Source organism: Anser anser (assembly GCF_964211835.1).
Source record: "Anser anser genome assembly, chromosome: 1".
Lineage (NCBI taxonomy): Eukaryota > Metazoa > Chordata > Aves > Anseriformes > Anatidae > Anser > Anser anser.
Window position 1 is genome coordinate 156,892,516 of NC_139720.1, and position 26,378 is coordinate 156,918,893.

At 39.3% G+C, this 26,378-nt stretch overlaps 1 protein-coding gene across 1 annotated transcript in view; it reads right to left on the minus strand.

Annotated features, from left to right (window-relative positions):
- Positions 1-26,378, minus strand: part of LOC310903614 (uncharacterized protein) — a gene marked incomplete at its 5' end in the record, with an annotated part of 260,258 nt that overhangs the window by 173,018 nt on the left and 60,862 nt on the right. Inside the window, 2 exons of the mRNA XM_083847174.1 lie at positions 3,512-3,587; positions 4,154-4,221. Of these exons, the coding sequence (XP_083703300.1) occupies positions 3,512-3,587; positions 4,154-4,221 (144 nt within the window). The remainder of the gene's footprint in view (positions 1-3,511; positions 3,588-4,153; positions 4,222-26,378) is intronic.

Sequence of the window (26,378 nt, forward strand, 5' to 3'; positions counted from 1 at the left end):
CAGATGTTGCAAGACAGCTCTAAACTGAAGAGAGCCTTCAAACTGGACTTCTGCCCTACAAATGCCATAGCTGGACAAACCCAATTCTATTTAGAAACCATTAAGAAGAAAAAAATGGTTACAGGCAAAACAAAACAAAACAAACAAGCAAAAACACTGAAAATGAAGCTTTACAGCTTTTTTGCAACCTTAAAATGATTAAAGGACAAAATGATTTTCCCACTTCTTCACAGCATCATTTCTTTTCTCTATAGAAGGGACAGAGACAATAATAGCATAAGTGTTTTCCAAAATTACAGTAGTAATTGAGGGATTAAGGATAAAAAAAAAAAAATGCACTACAGCAGTGGTATTGTAAAGTGAGTTTTTTCTTCTCTTTTCACAGATCTTCATACAAAGTTGTGTTTAAATGTTATCACTTTCAGCATCAGTTAATCACTTGCACAATTCCTTTAAATGAAATCAGTGCCCCTGCTCTCAACAACTGGTAGAGGGTGATGCCAATCCAAATGAAGCAATTATGTCAGAAATCAAGTCAAACCACTTTCCTTTTTATTCACTATAACAGTCTTTAAGTGTGATTAATCAAGTCAACATTCCCTTTCCATGCAGAGCTATAATTGCTGAGTGCAAATTAAAGCGTATTATATATGACATATGATACTTAATCTGAAGACAAATTTTTATTAAGGTTTAAGTCAAACTTTGTTAAATGAGTTAAAAGACACTGGCTGAAAATAGCCTAACATTATGTACATGCCCTTAGGGAAAAGAAAAACATATTACAAAAGTACTTCAAACACCATAGATAATCCAATTGCTTTACAAAAATAATAATAATAATAACAATAAAAAAACAGTAATAACACAATTGTAAGAATAAATACAATATCTTCACAAATCCTAACATGCAGTTTAAAATAGGGTAGCAGAAAATTCTACACGTATTCTCAAAAGGAAACACTGGCATCTCAAACCTAATTCTTTTTCAACATAATGCACAACAATTCTTCACAACAATAAAGCAGAACTACATTCGCCGCTGGAGTAAGAGGATGCAACTCCAATGATTTTAATAATTGTTGACAACTGTTGTGAAATCCCTTGCTACTGCTGTTTCCTAAACAAATGAGGACAAAAAAATTCCCTCAGAAAGGAATTTACGGATGAGAGTTGATATTCAGTACTCTGTGGTTTGTGTTCCTTCCTTTATTCTGCAGCTATTCATATCCATAACAATGCTTTTTGAAGCAATTAAATAAAGTTTGCTGCCCTACTGTGTCTGTAAGTAACCAAAACCTATTTTGTTAACAAAAGCTAGAAGAGAACAAAACCCTCCCAGAAATGTGAATAGGACAAAGCCTACAGAACCTATGAAAAACCTTCACAAGCTACCAGAAAAAAAAAATCTGAAAAGAATGATGACGAAAACAAGATGTGGGACATTGCTTTAGTTAAAAATAAATTTAAAAATCATTTGTTTGCATAATGTTATCAACAGAATCCATCTTATGTGAACAGTGAAAATGTAACATATTTAAAGGATGTTCAGTTATGAAGAATTGACCAATTACTTTTAGGACAGTGTTTTGTCCTAGGAATAATCCCCTGCAGAAAGTGGCCTCTAACCCCAACTGACTTTATTCTTTAGGTCATGGAACAGTTAATAACATCTATACTTCCAATGAACCCCTAAAACATATTCATAATTTACAATAATTAAGACGCCTATTCAGTGTTCTGTGCTTTAACAAATCATTACCAATGCAATAAATTTAAGTAAATCTGATGGCAGCAAAAACAACTATTTCAGCCAGACAGCTGAAGGAAAAGAAAAAATGAACCTTTTTATAAAATCATCATCCTTGCAAGTACACCATCAGTCTTCTTAAAAAAGATATTACCTAATGTAAGTACACTGCCGTGTTTCTTAAAAAAAAAAAAGTGTTGTAACAGCTAACGCAATGTTTTCTACCCGATTCACGTCATAAGCCACCCATTTCAAATGTAAGCACAGAAGTAAAATAATTAATCTTAATGTATGACCATCTCATACCTAATTTAATTTCAAGGCTGTATATATCCTCTTGGTCCACTGTGAATTAAGGCAGGACAGAAAGGACTGTCAATACCTACAATCATTTCTGGGCAGACTCTTTGGTTTATTTACAATTCCTGTAGCTATGCCGTATCACGAGCCGTGAAACGAAAAGCACTTCTCTAGCAAACACGTCTCCTTTATGCCAACCATGTCCATGGTCTGGGCACTAAGCTCAGCTTTCCTGTGACATGAGCATTGCACAGTGTATTCTGACATCACACATGCTATGACGATCTAGTAGGCGTACCGATGCCCAGCCCAGCCGGCTGCCACCACCTGGAAGAGGACAAAGGCTCATTCCACCCAGCTCCCCGTTCCAGAGGATAAAAGTGCCATTTTACTTTCTCCTTTTGGCAGTCACTGAAAATTGAGCACCTTTGGGAATTCTTTTTTTCTTCTTATCCAATCTGACAATTGGCCAATAGCTTCAGAAATTATTTTAGAGAAAAAAGAGGATGCATTTGGTGAGTCAGCTGACAGACAGAGTCTTTGACTTATACCTCAACATGTCATGAGAACACAATGAAATGCTCTTATGGGTAAAACTCATATAATCCAAGTCTGAACTTCTTCAATTCAATTCTCATTTTTCATTCAGTAGGAGCAGTGTTTCCTGTAGGAGGGATATATCCAAACTAACTCCGCAATGAAGAATAAAGTAGAGACACTTAAGGTTGATTTCAAGCCGTCTTCACTACTAGAAGCCCTCTGGGTGTGAAAGCTGAGCGCAGACTTATTTATTCTGCTGAGCAATAGCTAAACTATTTCTAGTACCTGAAATATCTTTTAGATTTAATTCAAGGCACTCCTATACTACAAAGCAATTACCACACTTCTGTTGTTTGCTTTTTCCCATTAATTGGTGAATAGTGTTTATAATTGGCTATCACTGGTTTAAAATGTTGTCACAAAATGGAAACAAGTTCATCGCCCAATTCCATCCACGCTGTGTTCCTGTCATTATCCACCTTTCAAATGATCAGTTTGATGTCTCATCTCTGGCATGGGCAGCAGAGGACGGGAGGAGGAGATGAAAAAGACGAAGGAAGAGGGAAGAAATAAAAAGGTGCAGTTGACCAAAAGTTAAGAGACATCTAATCTTCCGTACCATACCAAGACAGCATTGCACAACCTGGCATGGACCCCAACAGTAAAAACAGTTTCACGTCTGAAATCAGGCAGCTTAAATGCAGTTTTCCTGGTACTGCACATTTCTGGCAGATGCATATCTAATTGTAATACCTTATCTTTTTCCCCCACAAACAGTGATCACCTGACGCTAGCCATGTAACTTGAGAAATATGTGAAAATTAAAAAAAGGTAAGAAAGTCCCGTGATGTTCACCCCCAGGAAGCAATCTAACAGCAATGCAGTGTTTCATTACCCAAAGTTTTAGCTTTTAACACTCACCCAGTAATACCGTCTACTGCAGAATCACTCCCACAGTTCCCCTGTCCAGGTGAGGACCACGTGTGTCTGCCTACATCTGGAGGGACACTGAAGGTCAGAAAGAGCGCATTTGGCTATTCAGACGCTAAGTGTATGGAACAGGCCAGCAACACAAACACTCTCATTTCTGAGGAACATGTGACCAGCTGATGTTCAGGAAAATCTGCTCATTAGAGAAACACAAATCTGAAATGCTCTTCCTTAAGAAGTCAATTGCACGTGAAGAAAGTATCAGATTCTAAACCAAATGCTAAACGGTGACACCCTACATGCATACTGATGTTACCACTTGCTGTACATACAAAACTATTTTTTCATGCTCTGGGAAAGTTTTCCGTTTATGACACAGTTTACTGTCATTAGAATTTGATCTAAAATTCTGCATTCTGAAATTGTCACATTTTGCCTAAACACACCAAGACGTTTCAAGAAGTCTTTGCATTTACAAAGTTTTCTTTGTAGCTGCCTTAATTATGGGAAGTTTTATGTGGCTTTTTTTTTTTTAATTAAGAGTTAGAGAAGCCAAGGACAAGATGATTAGTAGTCACAGCATTAATCTTCTTGCTGTACCTAACAAATTCATTTAGTGTTTAAGACACAGACCCTTTTGGGGTTGTTCTGCCGAGCTGAAGTCGATGTACTTGCTGGAAGTTACTTCTACCTCATCCATCCTGCACTGAGACACAACAGATTTACTCTCAGGAAATTGAATCTGGTAGGAAATACTATCACTAACTTCAGCGAGCTCTTACAATGCTAAAACAGAAAAGTAAGATTCACAAGTGACAGAGGAATCCAACACATTTATTTAAATACCAAAACTTCTCTAACAGCAGAAAAGAATTCCTCTCTTCAGACCCACATCAGCTACAAGATTTAGAAAATACATTGCCTTTTAATATTATAATTATCACTTGAGAGGTGTATTTTAACAATTTCTAATGCAAATTGTACATACTCTGCTGTTATCACTAGAAAGGAGTAACTCCATTCATACAATACACATTAAACAGCAAACTCCAACCCTTAACTTTCCAGTACAATTGAGCAGCTTCATGCTACATTAGTCTGGTAATGTAAAGAGAACCCAAAAATAGAGACATTTTTAACCTGGACTGTCTAAGCCTCCAAGGAAATGAGGCTTAGGCAGTCCTACATCTGTTCACTTGTCACATTTAACTTCTAAACTTGCCGGCCAACTTCAACTAAATCTGATGAAGGGATTGGAAACAAAAATAATTGCGGTCCTCCAACTTCTACAAAAATGAGAAGCAGAGTACAGAGGAGATGCCTACATACTGCTCTTACTGAAGGCAGAGGAGTTTTGACTGATCTATTGTCCATCACCTAACTAATGAATACCACATACTCAGTGTAGTGTTCATAAATATATGCATATACTTGAAACCTAAGTGGACATGGTCCTGGACAATCTGCTCTAAATAACCTTGCTTGAGCAAAGAGGTGAGTAGATGATCTCAAGAGGTCCCATCCAATCGAAATAATTATGTTGGGGCTATGTGTTTGTGCGCGTGTGGCTTCAGAGAGGCCAAAGCACTAAATGGTATCAAAGATACAAGTAGAGAAGCTCAGGGGAAAAGGAGGAAGAATTCTTTGGAAGATAAAGGACATAAATCCAAGGGCAACTGAGCTTTAGCTTTCATGCTATTAATGATCCTTTTTCTCCAGTGACCTTCAGAAATTCGCTGAAGACTTGTCACTCCACTGCTTATGTGCTATTAGCAAAATCACTTTAGAAATCATCTCTAGGGATACAAGCTGCATGACTTTAATTACACTAGTGTAAAACATACTTTTGATAGCAAAGATCATTCCTCTAACCTTTTATAGTGATGTTAATGTATCCACATTAGGAGTTGAGTAGTTTTCTCCTTATTAAATGGCTAAATAAATATAAAAACTGTACAGATGAGGCTTTAAAGCAAAATTTATATTGCCATGCAATTTTGTGGTGGGAGGGTACATGATAACAAATTTGGAAACAAGTGCTAGGGAAAAAGCTTTGGGAACCAGTAAGCTACGGGAAATGGGGAGTTCAAGGCTATGACCATGCACTCGCAGTCTAACTAAATGCTACCAAGTGTAGTCTTGTGCTAACAAAAGACAAGGAGAGGGGACTGCTGAGTCCTCCCCACCAGCAGACTGCCTCGTGCACAAAGTGTGCACTCCTCTAAGGGCAGGAACAGAAAGAAGTTGATAGGAAAAGAAAGGCTGCACCTCTGTGCAGACAACTACGCGGTGGTACCAGAGCAGATGCAGGGTGGGCAGCCTGGTGAAGACGTGGCAGATTACAGAAGCTGGACTCTACTCAAGATTGTGAAAAGTGGGTATCTGTATGTGAGCTTGTTATCTAAACGCCTGTTAAAATCAGCGGGCATCAAATCAATTCATTATGAATATCGGAACAAGCCAAATTAGGAACACACAGGATAGAAGAAAGCTTCAGAAATTCTAGCTTGAAATTCTGGACCTAAAGTTCTGGACATAGCCTACAGCTCTCAATGTCACCTGGATGCTGATGGTGATGGAATCATGCCGACAGAATCGGGAGCTGCAAGGCCAAGAAGCAACATCAATGGCAAACATCAGCACCACACAGGCCGGGTGAGTACTTGGTTGGGGCACTATGCCCAAAGGAAGAATTGTGATATCGTCCAACTTTGGAGAAGCAAATCTTGAGATGGCTTGGATCAGCACAGTGAGCACATACAACTGTTGAAGGGCTGGTCCGGAAAAATCAGGTACTTAGATGCAGCACTCCTGCAGGAACAACGGAAGTTGAAGGTTTCATTAGCATTGGGCTTAACTTTAAAAATGGAAACATGAAAAATCATGAAAATTTTGGAAATAATATAGAAAGGAAAAGCTTTGTGGGTAATCTGGACACTGTTCAACAACGCTATACTAAAGGGTAAACAGAGGTATATCATCTGTCAAGGTATTAGAGAAAATACAGATGAAAACCATATGGCTGAGCAAGAGAGTAAGGTAGGCTATTAGAAGAAAAAAAGTCTTTGAAAATGGGTTTAATGAAATTACAGTATAAAATGACAATTTTGACAGGCCAAAAAATCTAAAAGAGAAGAAATCATGCCAGAAAAGATTTAAGAAGCAATCTGGAAAAGACACAGACTCTAAATAATGCAGCTTCTCTAAACTTCCTCCATACCAAAAGAGTAACATGACTAATGGGACACTAGCTTTTGAAAATGTTTCCTGAGAAGATCTAGGTAAGTACAAAGCAGTAAGCCTTGCAACAATGCCAGAAAAAGTGGGAGAAACTATTCCAAAAAACAGAATTAATGACTACACAGATAAACGGGATATATTGGGGAAGAGATAGCAAAGCTTTTGTAAAGCAGTATCATGATTGACAAATGTTAAAAGAAGGTTCAGCATGTGAGCAAAGCAAATGAGAAATCCAATCAGGCAATATGAACAAAAAATCATCTTTCAATGAACTTCACAAAAAGCTCTTAATGACACAAAGCTGTCACAGCGCAAGAGGAATGTCCTTGCTTGGATAGGTAACATTATGAAAGACAGAAAACCAAAGAAAAAGAAACAGGCAGTATTCAGAGTGGAAAGACTTTGCCCAGCAGTATTTCATGGGAATCTGCTCCATGAATCTGCTGCAGTCAGCTGTCTCCAGATAATCTAACTATTCTGCAGCAGGAGCAGCGGACATCGTGCCCTGGTATAAATTCATAGAGCAACCACATCTGGAACACTCTGCACACTGTTGGATCCTCTTATCACAAAATAGATATAAATGGGAAAGGTACAGAGAACAGCAAGCACCTTCAAATAGAAAGAAAGATTAATCTGAGGAATCATTCATACACTTGGACTCTTCAGTCCAGATGATGAGATAAGTGAAATAGGACAGTAATTTATAAATAACAAATGGCATGAAAATGGAGTCAGAACAACTGCTCAGTGCATTTTCCAGTCTAAGAACCAAGGAACATTAAAGGAAGCTGACGTGTGGCAGGTTCACAAGCAGAACACACTCCTTACTATTTGTTTTCCTATGAATTTCCATGCTCAAATACCTGCAAAAGACCTTAGAAATATCATGTGTTCTAAAAACTGGACACATTTTTTGGACTAAATGTCTTCCAAGCTGTAGAAAACAAAAACCACCACAGGCTTGGAGAGTAATCCAGGCAATATATTCACTCTTGCTGTCCTATTGCCAACAGGAAACAATCATACAGATTGGTGGTTTAAGTCAAGACATCCGTTTGTGTATTTTATTCGTACATTTCAAGTAAAAAGCACTGGGGTAACGACCATCTTCAGAAACTTTGACAATGCAAGTTCTTCTCATTTTGTTGTAACCTTCCTGTAACACTGCATTCAGAATAAGATAAAAAAAGATCTGTGCTCAACAAAGAGACAAAGAAAACTTGGCTTTTGTATATGAATAATTCAGAAGACAGACCTACTGGTGATTATTTATATCATCCCAGATTTCCATGAAAATCTGCACTTTCCACATAAGTCTTTATAATAAGCTTCTATTACATAACCGAGCTATGTGATCAACTTCGGAGGTCATCAAAAGAATTAATCTCATCTCTTTATGTGCAAAGCACATTTCTTTAATTTTTAAATTATATTTCTTGGCCTTGACTTCCAGGGTAGGTAGGAAAGAATTGAAGTTGTAATGTATGTGAAGCTTCTCAAGTTTGCACTTTTTCCTATAACATACATAGGATAGATGTAATACCAGAGAATGAAATACTTTAAAATCCTTACATATTCTACATTAAGGAAGTAAGGCAGATAAATACAGTAATAGTAGCTGGAGGCAACAAGGGGAGAGGGGAGCAGAGGGAAGCAAGATATGATAGTATTATATATTCCTGATAATGTGAACAAAACAAATTGTTTTATTTGCACTTTATCTCATTATATCCTCCTTCCCAAGCTTTGAATTTCATTTATTAGTGTATGTTGGTAAGCTGTCTGATTCACAGGCAAGACTTTCATATATTTTTATGCAAGAACAATAAAGACTTGACCCTTATTAAGGCTTCTTGTAGGAAAAAACCAGTCATTTATATTATTTTTAATTCCTATCAAATAGAAAGGGAATCTGTTCCACAGAAATACAATATTCAAAGTCTCCCTTGAGGCAGGGGTTGTTACTGAAATGGAGACAAACTGGTTGGTTTGCAACCCATCATAACAGGTTAACCGTATTTTGAGCTGTGAAAAATGGACATTATGTCTTACAAGATGAGAGACAAATTGAAAGGAGTTCAGAATTATCTTTCGGTGATAAACATATACTGCTATTTCAAAGAAAGATTCTAAATCATAGAACCATTTAGGTTGGAAAAGACCTTCAAGATCAGCAACACCAAGTGTCAGCCTGACCCACCAAGTCCCATCAGAACTATGTCCCTAAGTGCTACACCTGCACATCTCTTAAAAACCTCCAGGGATGGGGCCTCCACTGCTTCCCTGGGCAGCCGGTTCCAAGACCAGCCTTTCCATGAAGAAATTCTTCCTGATATCAAACCTAAAACTCCCTTGGCACAATCTGAGACTGTTGCCTTATGTACTGTCACTTGTCACCAGAGAAAATAGATTCACAGCCTCCTCGCCACCTTCTTTCAAGTGGTTGTAGACAGCAACAAGATCTCCCCTCAGCCTCCTTTTCTCAGCACTATACAACCAGTTCCCCCAGCCACTCCTCGCAGGTCTTGTTTTCTAGTTCCTTCACCAGCTTTCTTGTTCTTCTCTGCACAAGCTCGAGCAACTCAATGTCCTTCTTGTAGTAAGAGGCCCAAAACTGAACACAATATTTGAAGTGTGGTCTCACCACAGCAGAGTACAAGGGGACAAGCACTTCCCTAGTCCTGCTGGCCATGCTGTTTCTGATGCAGGCCAGGATGCCACCCGAGTCCTTTCCTGATGGACGACTTTCCAGCCACTCTTCCCCAAGCCTATACCGCGCCTGGGGTTGTTCTGACCCAAGTGCAGGACCCAGCACTCGGCCTTGTTGAATGCCATACGATTGAACTCGGCCTGTCGTTCCAGCCTATCCAGATCCCTTTGCAGGGCCCTCCTACCCTCAAGTAGATCAACACTCCTGCCTAACTTGGTGTCATCTCACTAGTGAGGGTGCACTCGATCCCCTCATCCAGATCATTGATAAAAATGTTAAAACAAAAGTGGTGCCAGTACCAAGCCCTGGAGAACACCACTGGGGACCAACTGCCAACTGGACTGACCAACTGGTGACCAACTCCCGTGCACTGTGACTCTTTGAGCCCGGCATCCAGCCAGTTCTTCACCCAGCGAGCTGTACACCTGTCCAAGCCAGGAGAAGCCAGTTTCTCCAGGAGAACACTGTGGGAAACAGTGCCAAACGCTTTATTAAAATCCAGATAGACAACGTCCACAGCCATTCCCTTATCTACTAAGAGGATCAACAAAGCAATACTTTCAAGAACAAGACCCAAGATCTGAACAAGACCCGTAACAGAATTCACACTAATTTCCATTGTTTAAAGAAGCTAACAGTTTCTCTCCAATAAAAAAATGAGTTGAAGAAGAAAATTTGAAGAGTAAATCAGGCTCTCTGCATGGCACTTAAGAGTAGAAGAATGAATGAAGAGCTCAGTCTTATGAAAACACATGTTCTGAAAACATGCTGGAAAAATTAAGCCATATAGTGAAGCTGTTGGAGAATACAGATTGTTTACCACCCCGAGATCTGCAGGATAACTGTTGAGTGCCATGTTAATATTCCAAGAAACTCCACTTATTTTTACAGGATACCTTCAGAAATTAATCTGCACAAAACGACAGAGAAAGTAATTACATTCAAAATTGCAACAATGCCAACACCCTGCATTTCCTTTAATAAATATGTTTAGGGAGGTTAGAATTCAAACAAATTCCTACTAGGACAAATAGGAGCATTTTATCTTTAAGCAATATTTGGACTTACAGGAGGTAGGAGAACGATTCTCATAGCTGTGCAATATAGACTTGTATATGCATTCTTAACATACTCAGATCAGTGACACTTATGAGAATATCTATATAATCTCTTAGCTGTTCATCAACTGTGTACACTGAAATCTTTGATTAGAAGATAGAAGATGTTTGCCTAACTTACTATACATGTAGACATACAAATATATCCATTCCATTTAATGGAAAAAAAAGCTTTCTATTATGTTGGTTGTGCATACAATCATAGAATCATTAAGGTTGGAAAAGACCTTCAAGGTCATCTGGTCCAACCATCACCCTCCTACCAATGTCACTCACAATGTTGCATATAGAGCATGTTAAGCAAACCTCTCTATTTTCAGCTGCTAGATTTTTTTGCCACTTTTCTTTAGCCCTCAGGATCACTACTCAGACATGGTATAATAGTATCTAGAACATGTTTTGATGGTTCCTAATCATGCCTGGCTAGATAGTAATGTACATATTCAGTCCTGGAGATTATATTTTTCTGCTTAGAAAATCAATCCAAGAAACTGTATCACAACGCAGCTTGTGTCGATTTAGAGCCTTTCAATATTTTGAAGGCAGCCTAAAGAACAAGAAACTTTGTGAAGCATTTAAGTCCCAAGACAGAACTGGGTACATCACACCCGACCATTCTTTTAGCTGCTGCCAGTGCTACAGCAGGTGTTGGACAGAAAGATATAACTGCATCCGCCAATCCCCTGTAATCAAGAGGGATCACCTTATCCTTTGATTTGACTTGAAAGGGAAGGAACCTAACCTCTCCTCTACAACGGCAGCTGTCTCTAATTACTAAGCAAGCATCATGACATTTGACCGGAATGACAGAACTTATCAACATGCTGAAGCTTACTTTACCAGACCATAGGACCACAGCACTTTCTAACAGGACACCTACGCTGTTAAGATATCCTCTTCATCTTCATGGCTACCACTCCCACTCACATCCACACAGCAAGGTATGAATTATTTCTCCAAGGATGCAAACAGCTTCAGTACTAATGTTAGGCTGCAAGAAGTGCTGCTGGTGCAATGGAAGGGGGAATAAGAATTGTTTAGAGCAGTTTAAGCCGTTCTTTATGCCTGTAAGTCCTCGATTGCCAGAGAACTTCCAACACTTGCAACACTGACAGCCACAAGCTGAAGCATGCCACGAAAGTGGGAATAATGTAAAGACACGTCTGCTGCAGTTTAGGACTGTTGGAAATGTCAGGGGATGCCTCTGTAAGACTGAGCAGGAAGAGCCTCAGCAAGGATGACCATGACAGAGAAGACACCCACCAGCTACGCTGGCTAGCGGTGCTCCAAGCACAGCCCCAGAGATAGCTCCCTCCATTCGAACGGAGGTGACTGTGGGTGTGCACTGATGCGTGCCCATACGTAGTGAGTACACCAGTGCATACGCTGATGAAAGTGGTGGTTGCCAAGCTCAAAAAGGGAGAAGCCACACACACACATTGAGCCAGAGTTAACACAGGACTTTTATCAGGCCTCTGAAAAGTGGCCTGTATAGTGAGAGTACTCTGGTACTGTGGCCTCAGTAGGATTTCAGAAAACACTGCCTTCCAACATGTTCTACGATAACATCAGTTTCATGCCAAATGCTTCATATATACATTAATATAACTTGAAGGCTCTGTTGACGCACACCATTTCACGGTGTTGTACCTTGTTAGTACACACTTTGTGTCAAATACACTCCGTTAGTCACCTACTCCATGGTATTCACAAAATACACAAACAACTTTATGGACGGAGTCCCTAGCACTAATGCAGTATTTGTCACAAAATTAGTCAGATACAGCTGTTAAACATATTAATCAACTTCTCACAAAGATTTCTGTATTTAGCTTCAGTCCATGTATACTACACATACATTGTTTGCATATTTTGTAACCATTTGCTTAAAATAAGAGCATGTGCTATACAACATGGTAAAGATCTATACATGGAATTTACTTAGATGGTCTAGAAAGTCGGATCAAGGATAGCAAATGAATAAGCTTTTTGGACTGAGTCATCTCCATCACCAGCCAGATTAACCTAACCCATCTGAAAAATGCACAAGACTTTCAACACCCTTGCAATACTGATTAATGTATTCAATTTGGTGTAGTTTCTTCATGCAAAGATTTTATGGAGGTACTAAAACCAATTTAATTCTGATTTGAGCATGGGGATTACCTGTTGCTTATGTCACCACTCTCTACTTTTACTTTATTTTTAAAAAGTTTAATTTAATTCTACAGACAGAGTAAATCCCACAGACTACCAGCTTTAACTTGTTCCTAAGAAGAGCTAAAACAGCACAGTACTGTGTGAAGAGTGAGGAAAGAAAAAAGAATAGTGAAGAGAGGTATCATTTTACCCAGAATGTCTCCCTAGAAACTCTTTTTAGATAAAAAATAAGTCACAAGAAAATGGTTTTTCTTGACACCAGTTTTTACTGACCTGATTCTCTTCGAAATACACCATCTTAAAAGGTAACTGATCATGTGTTCGGTTCTGTTCTTTTTATCTAATAATACACACAAGTAGCATTCTTTCAAAACTTTTAGAGAAACACTGCCAGCTACTCAGTTCACACTGAAGACAAAGCATTGAACTATACCAAAAGAAACCAGTGTGATAAAAGTTACATACATCTTAACTTTTGAGGATAACAAAAAGGCAGGAATAAATAGCCATAGTAAAGAGTAGTAGCACAAAGGTTTGGAATAAAGGAATGAGCTCCTACCAAATACGAAAGGATACAAGGCACAATTGACAACAGTTCAAATCAAGTGTTACAACAGTTAAGCGCTTTCTAAATTCTGCTTTTGCCAATTACAGGTAATATGTAATCCACCATCAAATTTCATTAATACTGGATACATGATAAAAAGCTTACCAGTGAAAAACATGTAAAAGCCCCAACACATGTTAAATTAGCACGGCATGTTAAAATATTTCATTAATCTTTATAAAGGTTCTACAACTACTTGCAAAATGATCACTTAATCATAGAATCATCAAGTCATAGCATCATTAAGGTCGGAAAAGATCTCCAAGATCATCTGGTCTAACCGTTCCTCTACCACCAATGTCACCCACTAAACCATAAACTCTTGTCCTATCACTAGTTACCTGTGAGAAGAGGCCGACCCCCAGCTCCCCACACCTTCCTTTCAGGTAGTTGCAGAGAGCAATGAGGTCTCCCCTGAGCCTCCTCTTCTCCAGACCAAACCACCCCAGTTCCCTCAGCTGCTCCTCACAGGACTTGTGCTCCAGGCCCTTCACCAGCTTCGTAGCCCTTCTCTGGACACGCTCCAGGGCCTCAATGTCCTTCTTGTACTGAGGGGCCCAAAACTGGATACAGTACCCGAGGTGCGGCACAAGATATCTTTAAGTAAAGACGTTGACAATACAACCTGGCACACAAGGTCAAAAGACAGTTTGCTTCTGACTTCAACAACCAAATGAGTTAGTGAAATCTCAGAGAAAAGGATGGCAGGAACTTAAGGGAATCCTGTTAAACTCAATATGTTCATAAACAAAACAAACACATTGCTACTATTGTTCTAGTCTACTTATCTTCACATTTAGGTAACACAAGTTTTACCAGGAGATGGTACATTCAGGAGGTCTGGAGAAGTCCACCCAGGATGACTTTGTCCCTATGATTAACAGTCTACATGAGACATGCTACTGAGCAGAAATCAATTCTAGTGTTTAAGTCTTTAACCGTAACTGCTCTTTTAAAGACTTGCAAAGTACATCCTTTTCCCAGAAGGGAACCTAAGTACAACATACTGTAAGGGCAGAAGCACGCATACTACAGAAGAGCATTGCTCACCACTATGATGCAAGCAATCTGACATAGCACTACAAGCATGCATCACATTTTAGCATAATGTTATAGGAATGTTTCTGTCATGAAACACTCCAGGTCTCACCCCTGGACCATTCAAGTGCAGCAAAATCCTGAAGAGATGGGCTAACCACACATGCATACATCAATTCAATACCATATTGGCCTGAAAGAAATAGTCATGATAGAATCACAGAATGGTTTGCGTTGGAAGGGACCTTAAAGCCCACCCAGTTCCAACCCCCCTGCCATGGGCAGGGACACCTCCCACCAGACCAGGTTGCCCCAGGCCCCATCCAGCCTGGCCTTGAGCACCTCCAGGGATGGGGCATCCACAACTATGTATCCACAGGGAGTCTATGCAGTCATTTCTCCTTCGCCTGGCAGCTTTCAATGGAGAAAACTGGAAGTTAAGCTCCTGGCCCACCCCTCAGCCAGGGGAGCATGTTTCCTCCCCACTGCCTTTATGGGAGACTCGATTCTTAGTTGCACTGGTCAGAGCTAGCAGAAATCTTGTCCAATGCACAAGCTAAGGTTATAAATTAAAAACTTATGCCAGTCTTACAAACAGCAGCATCACCCAACGTAACTGCAAAAGCTCATTAAGATATGATACTATTCCTAAGGTAGAGGAAGTGGCCTTTAAAGAAAACCTTTTTTTGACCATACTCCCCTATGAATAACAAAATTTTGAGCACGACCCCTAATGCATGTACTTCTAAATTATATACTATACTGATACATTATGCCATACATTAACATACACAAAAAATAATTAGACAAAAAAGGATGAAATAAAGATTAAATAAACACTATATTATTTTATTAATTAATAGTAAAAAAAAAAAAAAAGGGAAAAAAACCATTTTCTTCCTGCACCCAACCAATTGCCTTGCACATGCCAGGGAGCGTGCACTCCCTACTTTGGAGACCAGTGCTGTATAGCAGCAAGCCATCCCTTATCGTTGTACCGGTCCCACAGTGGGACAAGGACAAGGGGGCTGAACGTTCAGCAGCCCAGCACACTGAGGTGCACAGCAGGGACAGCTTTCTTCTGCAGAAACCACTTTCAGTGGCGTGCAGCCACAATTTAATAATGGCATACACTGAATGCTCAGATTTTCCTTGCTATATTTCCGTGACATCTTACATAGGCAAATAATTTGGATTTTTCCAATCTCTTTTGTTGTGTTCCAGACTTTGTCCCAGACAATGAAGAACTGACAATGGAGCTGTGTTGCTATTTCAGTCCTACTCCTCAACAGCTGACTAGTGTGGAAATACAGACATGGGATGCTATTACTCAGCTAGGGTGAAATTACATCTTATAACTCAAGTCATTGTCTTAAAAAAAAAAAGAAGAAAAAAATCAATAGGATAGAATCTCCATTGCCATTTCACTGTCAAAATAACTAATCACTGAATAAAACCCAGAAACTTAATTACTTCTCACTATTAATAAGCACAGAAACCAGGATTTCTTCCAGTGCCACATGCTTTTTTAAAAGTGCAAATGTACTGATAGCAAGGGGAAGCTGCATGACCACCAGCACTCCAAGGAAAACAGGCTGAACACCCATCAACAGGTCCTAGAACAGAGTTCCTGAGCAAAGGAATCATTTATTCCTATGCAAAAAACATAGAAGTCTAATTTTAAAAGTACTCCCTGGCCCCAATTTGTTCTGAAAATAACAGTAGAGAGAGACTCCAAAGTGTTACCCAACCCCTAAAACCATCTTTTGTGTTAAGCACTCGACCTAAGACAAGAAAAGCCTTCACCGCAATAGCCACCATTGTGCAAGGTTAGCACGACAAGAGTGATCAAACTAAACTTGCCTTCACAGTTGGTTCTCTGCCTCAAAAGCCTCAGACCACCGTCTCCTCCCAGCCTTCCAGCCACAACATGCAGACCAGTGAAGCAGAGCCTCTTGCACAAACAGAGCTCCCCAACCAAAGGCAAACAGCACGTTGCAAGCCCAAGAGTAAAACTGTAATAAAATCCAGGGGCCTTTATTAAACGTCCATCATCTCCAAGGCTTATACAAGGCAACTCCGCAACACTCAGGTCCTGCTGCCACTCGGCTCTATATGACTGCCGCTCTTTGGCTGCGTCCCACAATACCCAAAGCAGCAGGCTGAATTTGGAGAGCCCAGTAACAGTCACTAGAACGCTGATCTCTTTTGTCTTCATATTATTTTTTTTTAATCTCAAATCTCTATTTAATTTCAAGTATTTCCATTTAATGCTTAATAGGTAATTCTCCAAAAGAGAAACATAAAAAGCAAGGTGTACTTGGTAGAACATTAGGCAATTGGTATCTGATCCTACTGCCCCTTTTCCACAACGTGCATGTGCATTTATGCATGCGTGTGCATGCACACCTACATATGTAAAAAGGTAAGTAATTAAGTTAACAATAATGAAGTTATTGTTATAAATAAATAATAAAGTTATTTCAATTCCTTGCAAGAAGCGGTATTTTTCTCAGGTCCACTTTAGGAGCTTTGATGATCTGCACAGCGCACAAGAGAAGCAGCCATGAAAATTTATAAAGCAGTCCGTTCACTTGGACAGACTCAGCATCTTAGTTCTGGTGACAGTCCCGAAAGGCATGAGAAATGAGAGATCTCAGAGAAGAGGTGTTAGCTTGTGATTATAACTGCCTGCAGAAATAAAACCAAGGTTTATATGTGGACTGTCATCCCGTCCTGGCCCACCCATGTTCCCCTTTACCCTTTTTAGCACAATGTGGTGGTGTTTTTTTTTGTTCAAGGGAGAGATCACAAATCTCAAGGGCAGTGGCTTGGCACTCTCTGCACTGCCACAGGATCTCCCTTGCCCAATGCACGCCAAGTTCAGACACCGCTGCACAGCACAGGGAGGGCAAGCATCTGGCAGGAGGGAGAGCTGGAGGGTACTGTCCATCCCCACTTCACTGCTCTCTGGGGCAGTCTGCCCGCTACATCACTAAGCTCTGCAGGTGTACCCACGGGTGCTCAGGTTGCACAATTCTTCTTTTTTTTTTTTTTAGCGGAAATCATTGGCAATGTTGGTATTTCACAGAAAAAGTGAAAAAGAAAGGATCTATGGCTGCTAAACTAGGGAGAAGAATGTAACAGAGCAGGAATCCACTCTTTCACCAAGATGGTTCTTGACACCATTGGGAAGACAAAGAAAACAATTCCCGGATACCAAAACATGGACTTTACCTTAGTGGGAGAAAAAAAAAAAATCACTACTTTTCTACCACATTTTGCCAGGTAACCTAAAATTTGAGGATCATAGCTAAAAACCATGTCATTTAGGGTATTGATCTGAATACTGCTGGATTGAGTTGAGACAAGCTCACCAAAACCACATACCAACACAGCTCATCACTGTGGGAACCTGTGTATGTGATCTTTGTGAACTATTTCAAATTTTTCTCTTTGCATATCACAATCTTTTAAGTTATAGATAGCAGACATTCAAAAAAAACAAAAACAACAACAAAAAAAACACCCAATGAAGAAATATTCTGACAGCTAACTCTACATGCTCTTTGAGAAGTCCTTTTTGATTCAAAAGCTGTTACATAATATATTAAATTATTACTACATTTGTTAATGCAAAACAAAAAAAAATATGATCATGGTGGGCTTATATTGGGAATGTATGGAATGTGGTAAATACTAATTGTCAACATTTTAGTTGTCTAATCTTATTTTGCAGAATGTACATAGAAATCTTAATTACCAGAATAAAATGGGAGTATCTATCTATATATACATTTTACAGTTCTTATTGAGATTTTTCTTCTATTTAAAGGGAAAGTCAGCTGACATTTTTTAGTATTTATGTGCTTTACGTGTTTAATGATATACAAAATTAAGTAGTCATATTTTTCTAGAAGGAAGGAATGGGACAGTCATGTACAAGCATACTTAAAAACTCTTTATTTTGAACACTTTTTGTTTGTTGATGCAGGGTCCAAAATCCCCAAATAATTATTGGAAAGGCCCACTGCCATCTAGTTGTATAAACACAAATAAGCCCAAGATAACACCCCAAGCACCAAGAGTAATGACAGAGGTGGAAGAGATAGCCTAGTCAGGCATGAAATTGATTTTATAATAGCAAATATCTGTTGCCTTCCATGTGCTAAGTAAATAATTCTAAAGAAGAGAGTAAAGATAATAAAAACAAAATCATTAACTGCTCCTACTAAATCAAATGAAAGAGAGAAACCTGTTCTCACATTGACCCTGAAGCCTGTTTAATAGCTAATTAAAGCAATTACTCCAAGCATGACAAAGTCCTTAATCATCAACACCTTCAGATGCAGAGATTTTTTTCTTTCTTTCTTCAAAGATATTAGTATTTTATTTAAATGAGCTTATGCCAGCAGAACTTTCACCAGTTAGTCACTACATTGTTAACCACTGACACAGTCCCCAAACTTTGACTAGTTTGGTGAATTAATAAGAAATATCCTGCACAGACTACCAGGTTTGACTCCTCAACAAAAGTAAGATTACAGTAGTCAATAGCTTCAGTGCTTTTATAAAAAGATTGCTCTAAAATATTTGAAGGTAGGCTGAAAACTGACCTTCTGCCTCACATTCAGAAACAAAGTTGATGGCCAGCTGAAATCCAACCTTACTGCAATGCAGCTGCAAAAACGACTCTGCAGGACTCCACGCGCACCTGGAACTCCGCACCCCTTCACATCACTTACGCTTTTTAAACTTACTGCAGTCACTTTGCTTCTCTGCCCCAAGGCCATATGATAAGGCCCTAACTTGGATTCCTTGGTTCATAAGCTCCAGTCACAAATAATATTTTATTTTTAATAAAGCTTTATGTTCAATAACTTTGCATAGCTTTTTAGTAATCTCATACCATACCCAGTGCTCTAAGGGAGCTAATTGAGCTGCTGTTTTGAAGATTGATCATTTTCAAGTTACTAAACATTTCTGTGCTGAAAGAGTACACATACCAATAACCTATTACTTATACCAATATACACATACCAATAACCAATTACTTACAACAATAAGTAATGGTTTGACCAATATTAAGTGTTCAGCTTGACAGTTTATCCAGCCGTAAATTAGATGACTAACATTTTAAAAATAAGCAAAGGAAACTTTATTAAATTTCATAGAATCGTTGATTAGTTTGGCTTGGAAAGGACCTTTAAAAATCATGCAGTTCCAACCCCCTGCCATGGGCAGGGACACCTCCCACCAGACCAGGTTGCCCAAAGCCCCATCCAGCCTGGCCTTGAGCACCTCCAGGGATGGGGCATCCACAGCTTCTCTGGGCAGCCTGTGCCAGGGCCTCACCACCCTCACAGTGAAGAATTTTGTCCTTATATCTAATCTAAATCTACCCTTTTTCTAGTTTAAAGCCATTACTCCCTGTCCTATCACTACACTCCCTGATGAAGAGTCCCTCCCCAGCTTTCCTGTAGGCCCCCTTTATTTTCATATTGAGCTGTTAACAACTTTCTATTTCTGCCTACACTTAAGTTCCAGAAAAACAAAATATGCATGTGTAGATGAAGAGAGAAAAATATGGAAATGTAGTATAAATACATAAAAGAGACTCTTATCATATTTAGGAGAGATGTAGAGCAATTATACACTGAGAATTGGGAAGCTCCTATATTATTTCAAAGTCAGAGTAAATATGTTACTAAAATTAAAAAGTATTGAAAATAATGCTATGACAATGCTGCTAAGAACACAATAAATGGAGGTATTTTCTCTATAAGAACTAAATATTCCCCCAAACCTAAAAGTGCTTTCAATTAATAAAGCAAAACACCTTGTCTTTAACCAACCTGACCTCCAAATACTCTCTCCAAGCACTATTGGATCCATATGGAATTTTCTTCAGGCAGCTGATTTTAACTGATCAATTGTCTTTTTATTTGTTTGTTTGTTTTTCTTTATACTTGGAAATCTGCACTTAAAAGGAAATATTATTCAGATATAGGTGGCACATCTGTTCCCCCCTCTCAACCACCCAGTTCATCCCTCCCCTGCCATCCTGACAGTATTTTGCTGATGTGCTGCAAATATTCCAACTGGAAGCTACAACTCAGTCAGTTCTACCTGGCCTGTGATGAGCCTCACGTACCACGGCTAAATGTGCTAAGGAGGAACTTCAAAATCTGTTTGTCTTTGCAATAAAATAAATATACTTCCATAGCCAAATAAATAGCACTATTTGATAAACTTATATTAAAAGCACTTGCCAACTGATATTTACATTGTTCCTAAAAATTATACCTAACACACTGAGATAGCAAAGCAATATTCAACTTTCAAGCTAGCAAACAGCTGAGAAAAAAAGAAATGCTAAGGAGGACCACAGATCATGGAGAACAGGTCACTTCATGAGAAACAGAACTAAGAATACCTTGATTCTTAAAAAGGTGTGCCTTATACCCACTTCTGAATTGAACAGAATTGAATTAAAATAAAAAAATCTGGAGGAGAAGGCTCCTTTTAACAGCATTCATTTCTTCGGTCTTTGTTTTCAGTTATTAGTAACCTATTTCTTCACATACTTGTAAGGGTCCTCTCCCTTGGAATTAATCAAATTACATGACAAAAACAGAGTCCTCAAACATATCAAGTTCCTATATATTTTATTTTTTAAAGTATTTTTGAATACCTGGAAGAAGCTGAAAGGTCCAAAGCACTGATGCTTCTAAAAGAAGGCCAAAGATGAACATCTTCATGGTAACTTTGGGAACTGCTATATTGCAAAATAAAATGGAAGAATCCAAACCTACTTTTTAGAGTCTTTTTTTTTTTCTGGTTGATTCAGAAAAGGCAAGCTGGAAATCTGTCCCCTTAAAAGGGAAAGTTATCAAAAAAGGCTGATAATTTAAAAAATAAAAAATTAAAATAAATTACCCCAATGAAATTTGAGTGGAGAATAGTTCTGATATTATTCTGCACATATTACAATGCAGGCATGTTGCAAGCACTGTTTATATAAAATATTTTAACACCACAAAAAGTAAGGGAAGACAAGAATTGCAGAAACGGATGCAAATAATGAAGTGGGTTTTTTTTGTTTGTTTGTTTGTTTGCTTTAAAAAGGAACAAAGGACAACATTTATTTAAATTTTATGCTGAAAGCGGTTGTGGGTACAGGAAAACAGGGAGATGTACTGGTCATGTTTCAGTCCCCTTCCTTCTCTGTGTAGCTCCCAATGAACTGATTTAAGTGGATTTTTTTTTCGTTAGCACTCAAGTCACACAGGAACAGAGATTCTGAGTTACAGCCTGGAAGAACCACTGTTATACTTGAGCAAGGCACTGCTACATCAATGCTAATGAAACTGCTTTCATAGTAACTGGACGTGGTAACTCATGTCAGTACATATCACAGAACTGTTTAGGTTGGAGGGGACCTCAACGAAGAGCTCTACACCAAGCTCTTCAAATTTAACTGTATTTATACATTTTATATCAGATGCTTCCTGAATGTGTGAAAAAGAAGGGAAAGAAAGGAGAAGGAAGGAGAAGGAAGATAAAAAGAGAAAGAAAAAGAAAGAAAACATACAAACAAAACAAACTTCTCCAAAAACTTCCTCATCACTGGACAACATCTACTCCTTTCTTTCTGGCATTCCTGACTGCAAAGCAGCCTGTTTCAACAGAAAGAACAGAAAATGTTCTGGCTCTGAACACAACCCACTTAATACAAAAAAGAAAGCATGTCTCTATGGTTCTCCTGGAAGGTAAGAAAAAATCTTTACAGATCCCCTTTCTGACCTGTCCGCAACAGCAAGACAACTGTTCTTAGATAAATCAATTATATAAATCATATATAAAACGTGTTTTTTTCTTGTAATCCTTCAATACGACTACACAGTGCCCTGCAGTTGCTGACCAAAAGCTGCGAGATACCTGCTGCTGTCCTTGCTAGAGAAGAGGCCGAGGATACTTACATCCTTGCCCAAACAAATGCAGAAGAAGGACAAAGGGAGAAATGAACCATAAAAAAAAAAAAAAGCACGTAACAATTTGTCAGAAAGACTAATTATTGAAAAGACAGTCAGCAGTGAGCTATATCTCATTAATGTTTATGAACTACATTCAGAAGAATCATTCCAGTCACTGAACCTACTTCAAAAAGTAGATAAGCCTTCACTCCTGTACAAAATAAGCACTAACTTATGATAGATTTTGTACGTACACACACAGAGACATACACTCTGAAACAATCAATCTTCTTTGCTTAGCTAAACACAAAGGGAAGGGAAGTCTTTGCTACTTTGTAATCTGCTCGCTGTCTCATTTGTTCCCTCTGGAAGAGCTATGGGGTGAGGAGCACAACAAAACACAAACCTGGAGACAAGTTTTAGGCTCCCTCTGTTACAGTACAAAACAAAGAGTTTACTTTAGAAGGGAAAAATAAACCAAATTTTCTGACCCATCTAGGTTTATCCTCCTCAAAGGCTTATCAACCAGTACCCTTGCCAAATTTACCTGATGAGTTTCAGAAACTGATGTTTTTTAGAAAGGTTAACTGTAAATGTCAAGCAAACACCTGAAAAAATAAAATGAAGCTTGATGGTTCCAGTACAATATAAATATACCTGAGGACTAAGTTTTAATTTGCTGTATTGAACCTTTCAGCACCCCCAGAAAGCCCCCGACATTGTTACTTAGGCCAAATTTCTTCCTCCTCTTCCCCCACACTGAGAGGAGGAGGATTAGGAGAAATGGGAGAAATGGTTGGTTGCCACGTAGCATTACCGTGATAGCTCTTCCAAGACATTGACTGCTGGGAGATATCGCACACCTTCCTAAACACAAACAGATGTGCTGTCTTGATGCCAAACACAACTGGAGCAAATACTTTGAAATAAAATGATTCAGAAGCTACAGATCAGAAATAATGGACTTGTGATACTGATATCTACTCATCTACCTCACAGTCATCTATGCTGTTCCCTGGAACACTACATCTGCTTCAAGTGCCATCATGAAAAGAGATTTTTTTAAAATATATCCTCTGAAATAAAACTGCCTGTACTCAAGTGCTACTTGAGCTGCTAGCAAAGGCTGAGATATCACGTATAAAGGCACTACGCTTAGCTTGTTTCATCTAAGATGTAATATCTCTTGTTGTGCTGACCTGGACACCATTGTACTTGCTACAGCCTGGACGTAAGTATGCATGTCTGCACGCTGAAGCATTTATACAACGTAGTGCTCTCAATTAGATTTATAAAAAGTTCAAAACTGGCCCTTAGATTCACTCTGATGCATCTAAGACCTCTCCTCTATGAACTAAAATGACCAGGGCCAGAAGACAAGATCACATTCGGCATGCCCAGGAATACATAAACTTTAAAACTTTCTGCTACTTGTCATACCTTTAGAGCTCTCTGCATCTTGGAACTCTTCATATCCCTTCAAGCACAGAAATTTCCATCTGCTGTCGATTCTGTTCCACCTCTGCCATCACCAGTGCTGGCTGAGGAAGAGTCTGGGCTGCATCCCTTCATGCAGCCTTGCAAGGGCCACGAAGAACTTGCTCAGGCTTCATGAGAACTTCCACACGCTGATATTTTGCAACCCACTGCCAACCACCTGTTACGGAAGACTGCTCCTGCCAAGGCCTCTTGTCCTTCTCCTCTTCCAGATACGTTTGTCCTTTGCTCTTGACATGTAGACGCAACACCTAAGTGCAGGAGACTGTGAAGACGGGGCATGCTGGAAGGGAGAGCTGGTTGGGGAAGGGGAAAGGTGCTGTGTTCACAAAGCTTACAGTATCATTCCAAAACAACAGTCAAGGTAGAAAACCAAACTTGTTACGAAAATAAATTCAAGCACATCTTTACTTGCTCATTTATTTTCCCCAGAAAAAGTTTGCAGTCAGTCAGTAAAAGTTTCTAGCCTTTATCCCAGACTACAATGCTGGCATTTCTCTGATGGCCCAGCCTGAAAAGAAAACAAGCGTTCTGACAGAAACAAAGCATACCCTAGGGAGATGCACAGCAATCCCTTATCTCTACCCAAAATAATTCTGTCTGCTTAGTTTAGCTGGCAGTAACTACCACAAAACTGTGCAAACCTCTGAGCTATATGAAACTTTTCTATGTTTGGCAAGAGAGATGAGAAGAAGCACAAGCTTCATAACCCACCCGTTTTACAGTCTGGGAAACGGGAAATATGACGAAACCAAAAACATTCCTACTTCATGATGAAGGATGTAAGCCAGTCCATTTAAAATGGTCTCAATCAATAAAAGCTAATTTATTTTCCAAAAACAGTTAAAAATTCACTTGTAGCTAAACAGCTAACAAAACAACACTCATTTTTGTGACTAATCATTTGGATTTGTACATTGCTGTTAATTTCACAAAGCTGAATGGAAGAAATCTGAAATTTAATTATCATCAACTTTAAATTTAGGGAGATTATTTTTGAAACGCCAGACTAGGAACTGGTATAACTGGAACTTCTTACCACTTGCACTGTTGTTGTGGTTTAACCCAGCAGACAACTAAACACCAAAAAGCCATTCGCTCACTCGTCTCTACCCTTGAATTGGGATGGGGGAGAAAATTGAGAAGAAAAGTGCAAGAACTCATGGGCTGAGATAAGGACAGTTCAATAAGAAAGGAAAAAAAAAAAAAAAAGGAAGGAAACAAGTAAAAAAAAAAAAAAGCAATAAATTAAAAAACAAGTGATGCACAACACAATTGCTCATCACCAGCTAACTGATGCCCAGACAGTCCCTGAGCAGCAGCCGCCCCCCTGGTTTTATTGCTGGGCATAACGCCACAAGGTATGGGTCATCCCTCTGGCCAGCAGGGGCCAGTTGTCCTGGCTGCGTCCCTCCCAGCTCCTGGTGCACCAGATGAATGGTGCACCAGATGACAGGACATAGTTTTTAGGCAGTTATCTCCTCAATAAACAGTGAAATACAAATCACAGAATCACAGCACAGTTGAGGTTGGCAGGAGCATCTGGAGGTCACAAGCAGGGCCACCCAGAGAGGGTTGCCCAGGACCATGTCCAGGTGGCTTCTGAAGCTCTCCAAGGAGGAGACCCCGCAGCCTCTCAGGGCAACCTGCACCAGGGCTCCAACACCCACACAGCACGGAAGTGCTGCCTGGTGCACTGGTGCTGTGCCCATTGCCTCTTGTCCCGACACTGGGCACCCCTGAAAAGAGCCTGGATCCCTCTTCTTCACACCCTCCCTTCAGGTATTTATACACATTGATGAGATCCCCCTGAGCCTCCTCTTCCCCTGGCTGAATAGTCCGGGGTCTCTCAGCCTCTCGTCACAGGAGAGGTGCTTCATCATCTTTGTGGTCATTCTTGGACTCTTCCCAGTATGTCCACGTTTCTGAAACTTTAATGTGCGTAACTAACTTCTGAACCAAATGTGGATAAATCCTATACCATATTCTAACAAAAAAGGTACAAATTACACAAATAATAAACTAACAAAAAAGATTAATGATGCAATACAAACCCTCCTTTGTCTTTCTAATGTACATCAGTCCTTCTGAGTATTCCTGTCACTCCTGCCTCAACCCGCAAGGAAAAGACGACTGTGTTTTTTTCAGCGCATCTGTATTATGCATAATAAGACTAGTGTCAAGTACAGAATAATACAGAGGAATATTCTTGTTCTGAGAAATTGCAGTACGATCTTCACATTCACTCCATACAGTACTTCAGCCACAAGTATTGTAATGTCAAGAGTTATTTCTGTAAACGTAAAATGTAAACAGAAGATTTCAGATAAATGAAAGGCATCTTTTAAAGACTATGCATTGGAAATACTGTGCTATAACAAGCAGAAAAATGTCTTTTTACAATTATCCTAGACTAGAAACAGTACATGTACAAATGCTGAGAAATTTTTTTCCAAGTGTTTGGAAAAAGATGACTGCGAGAATCTTGGAAATCCAAATCTCATTTTTT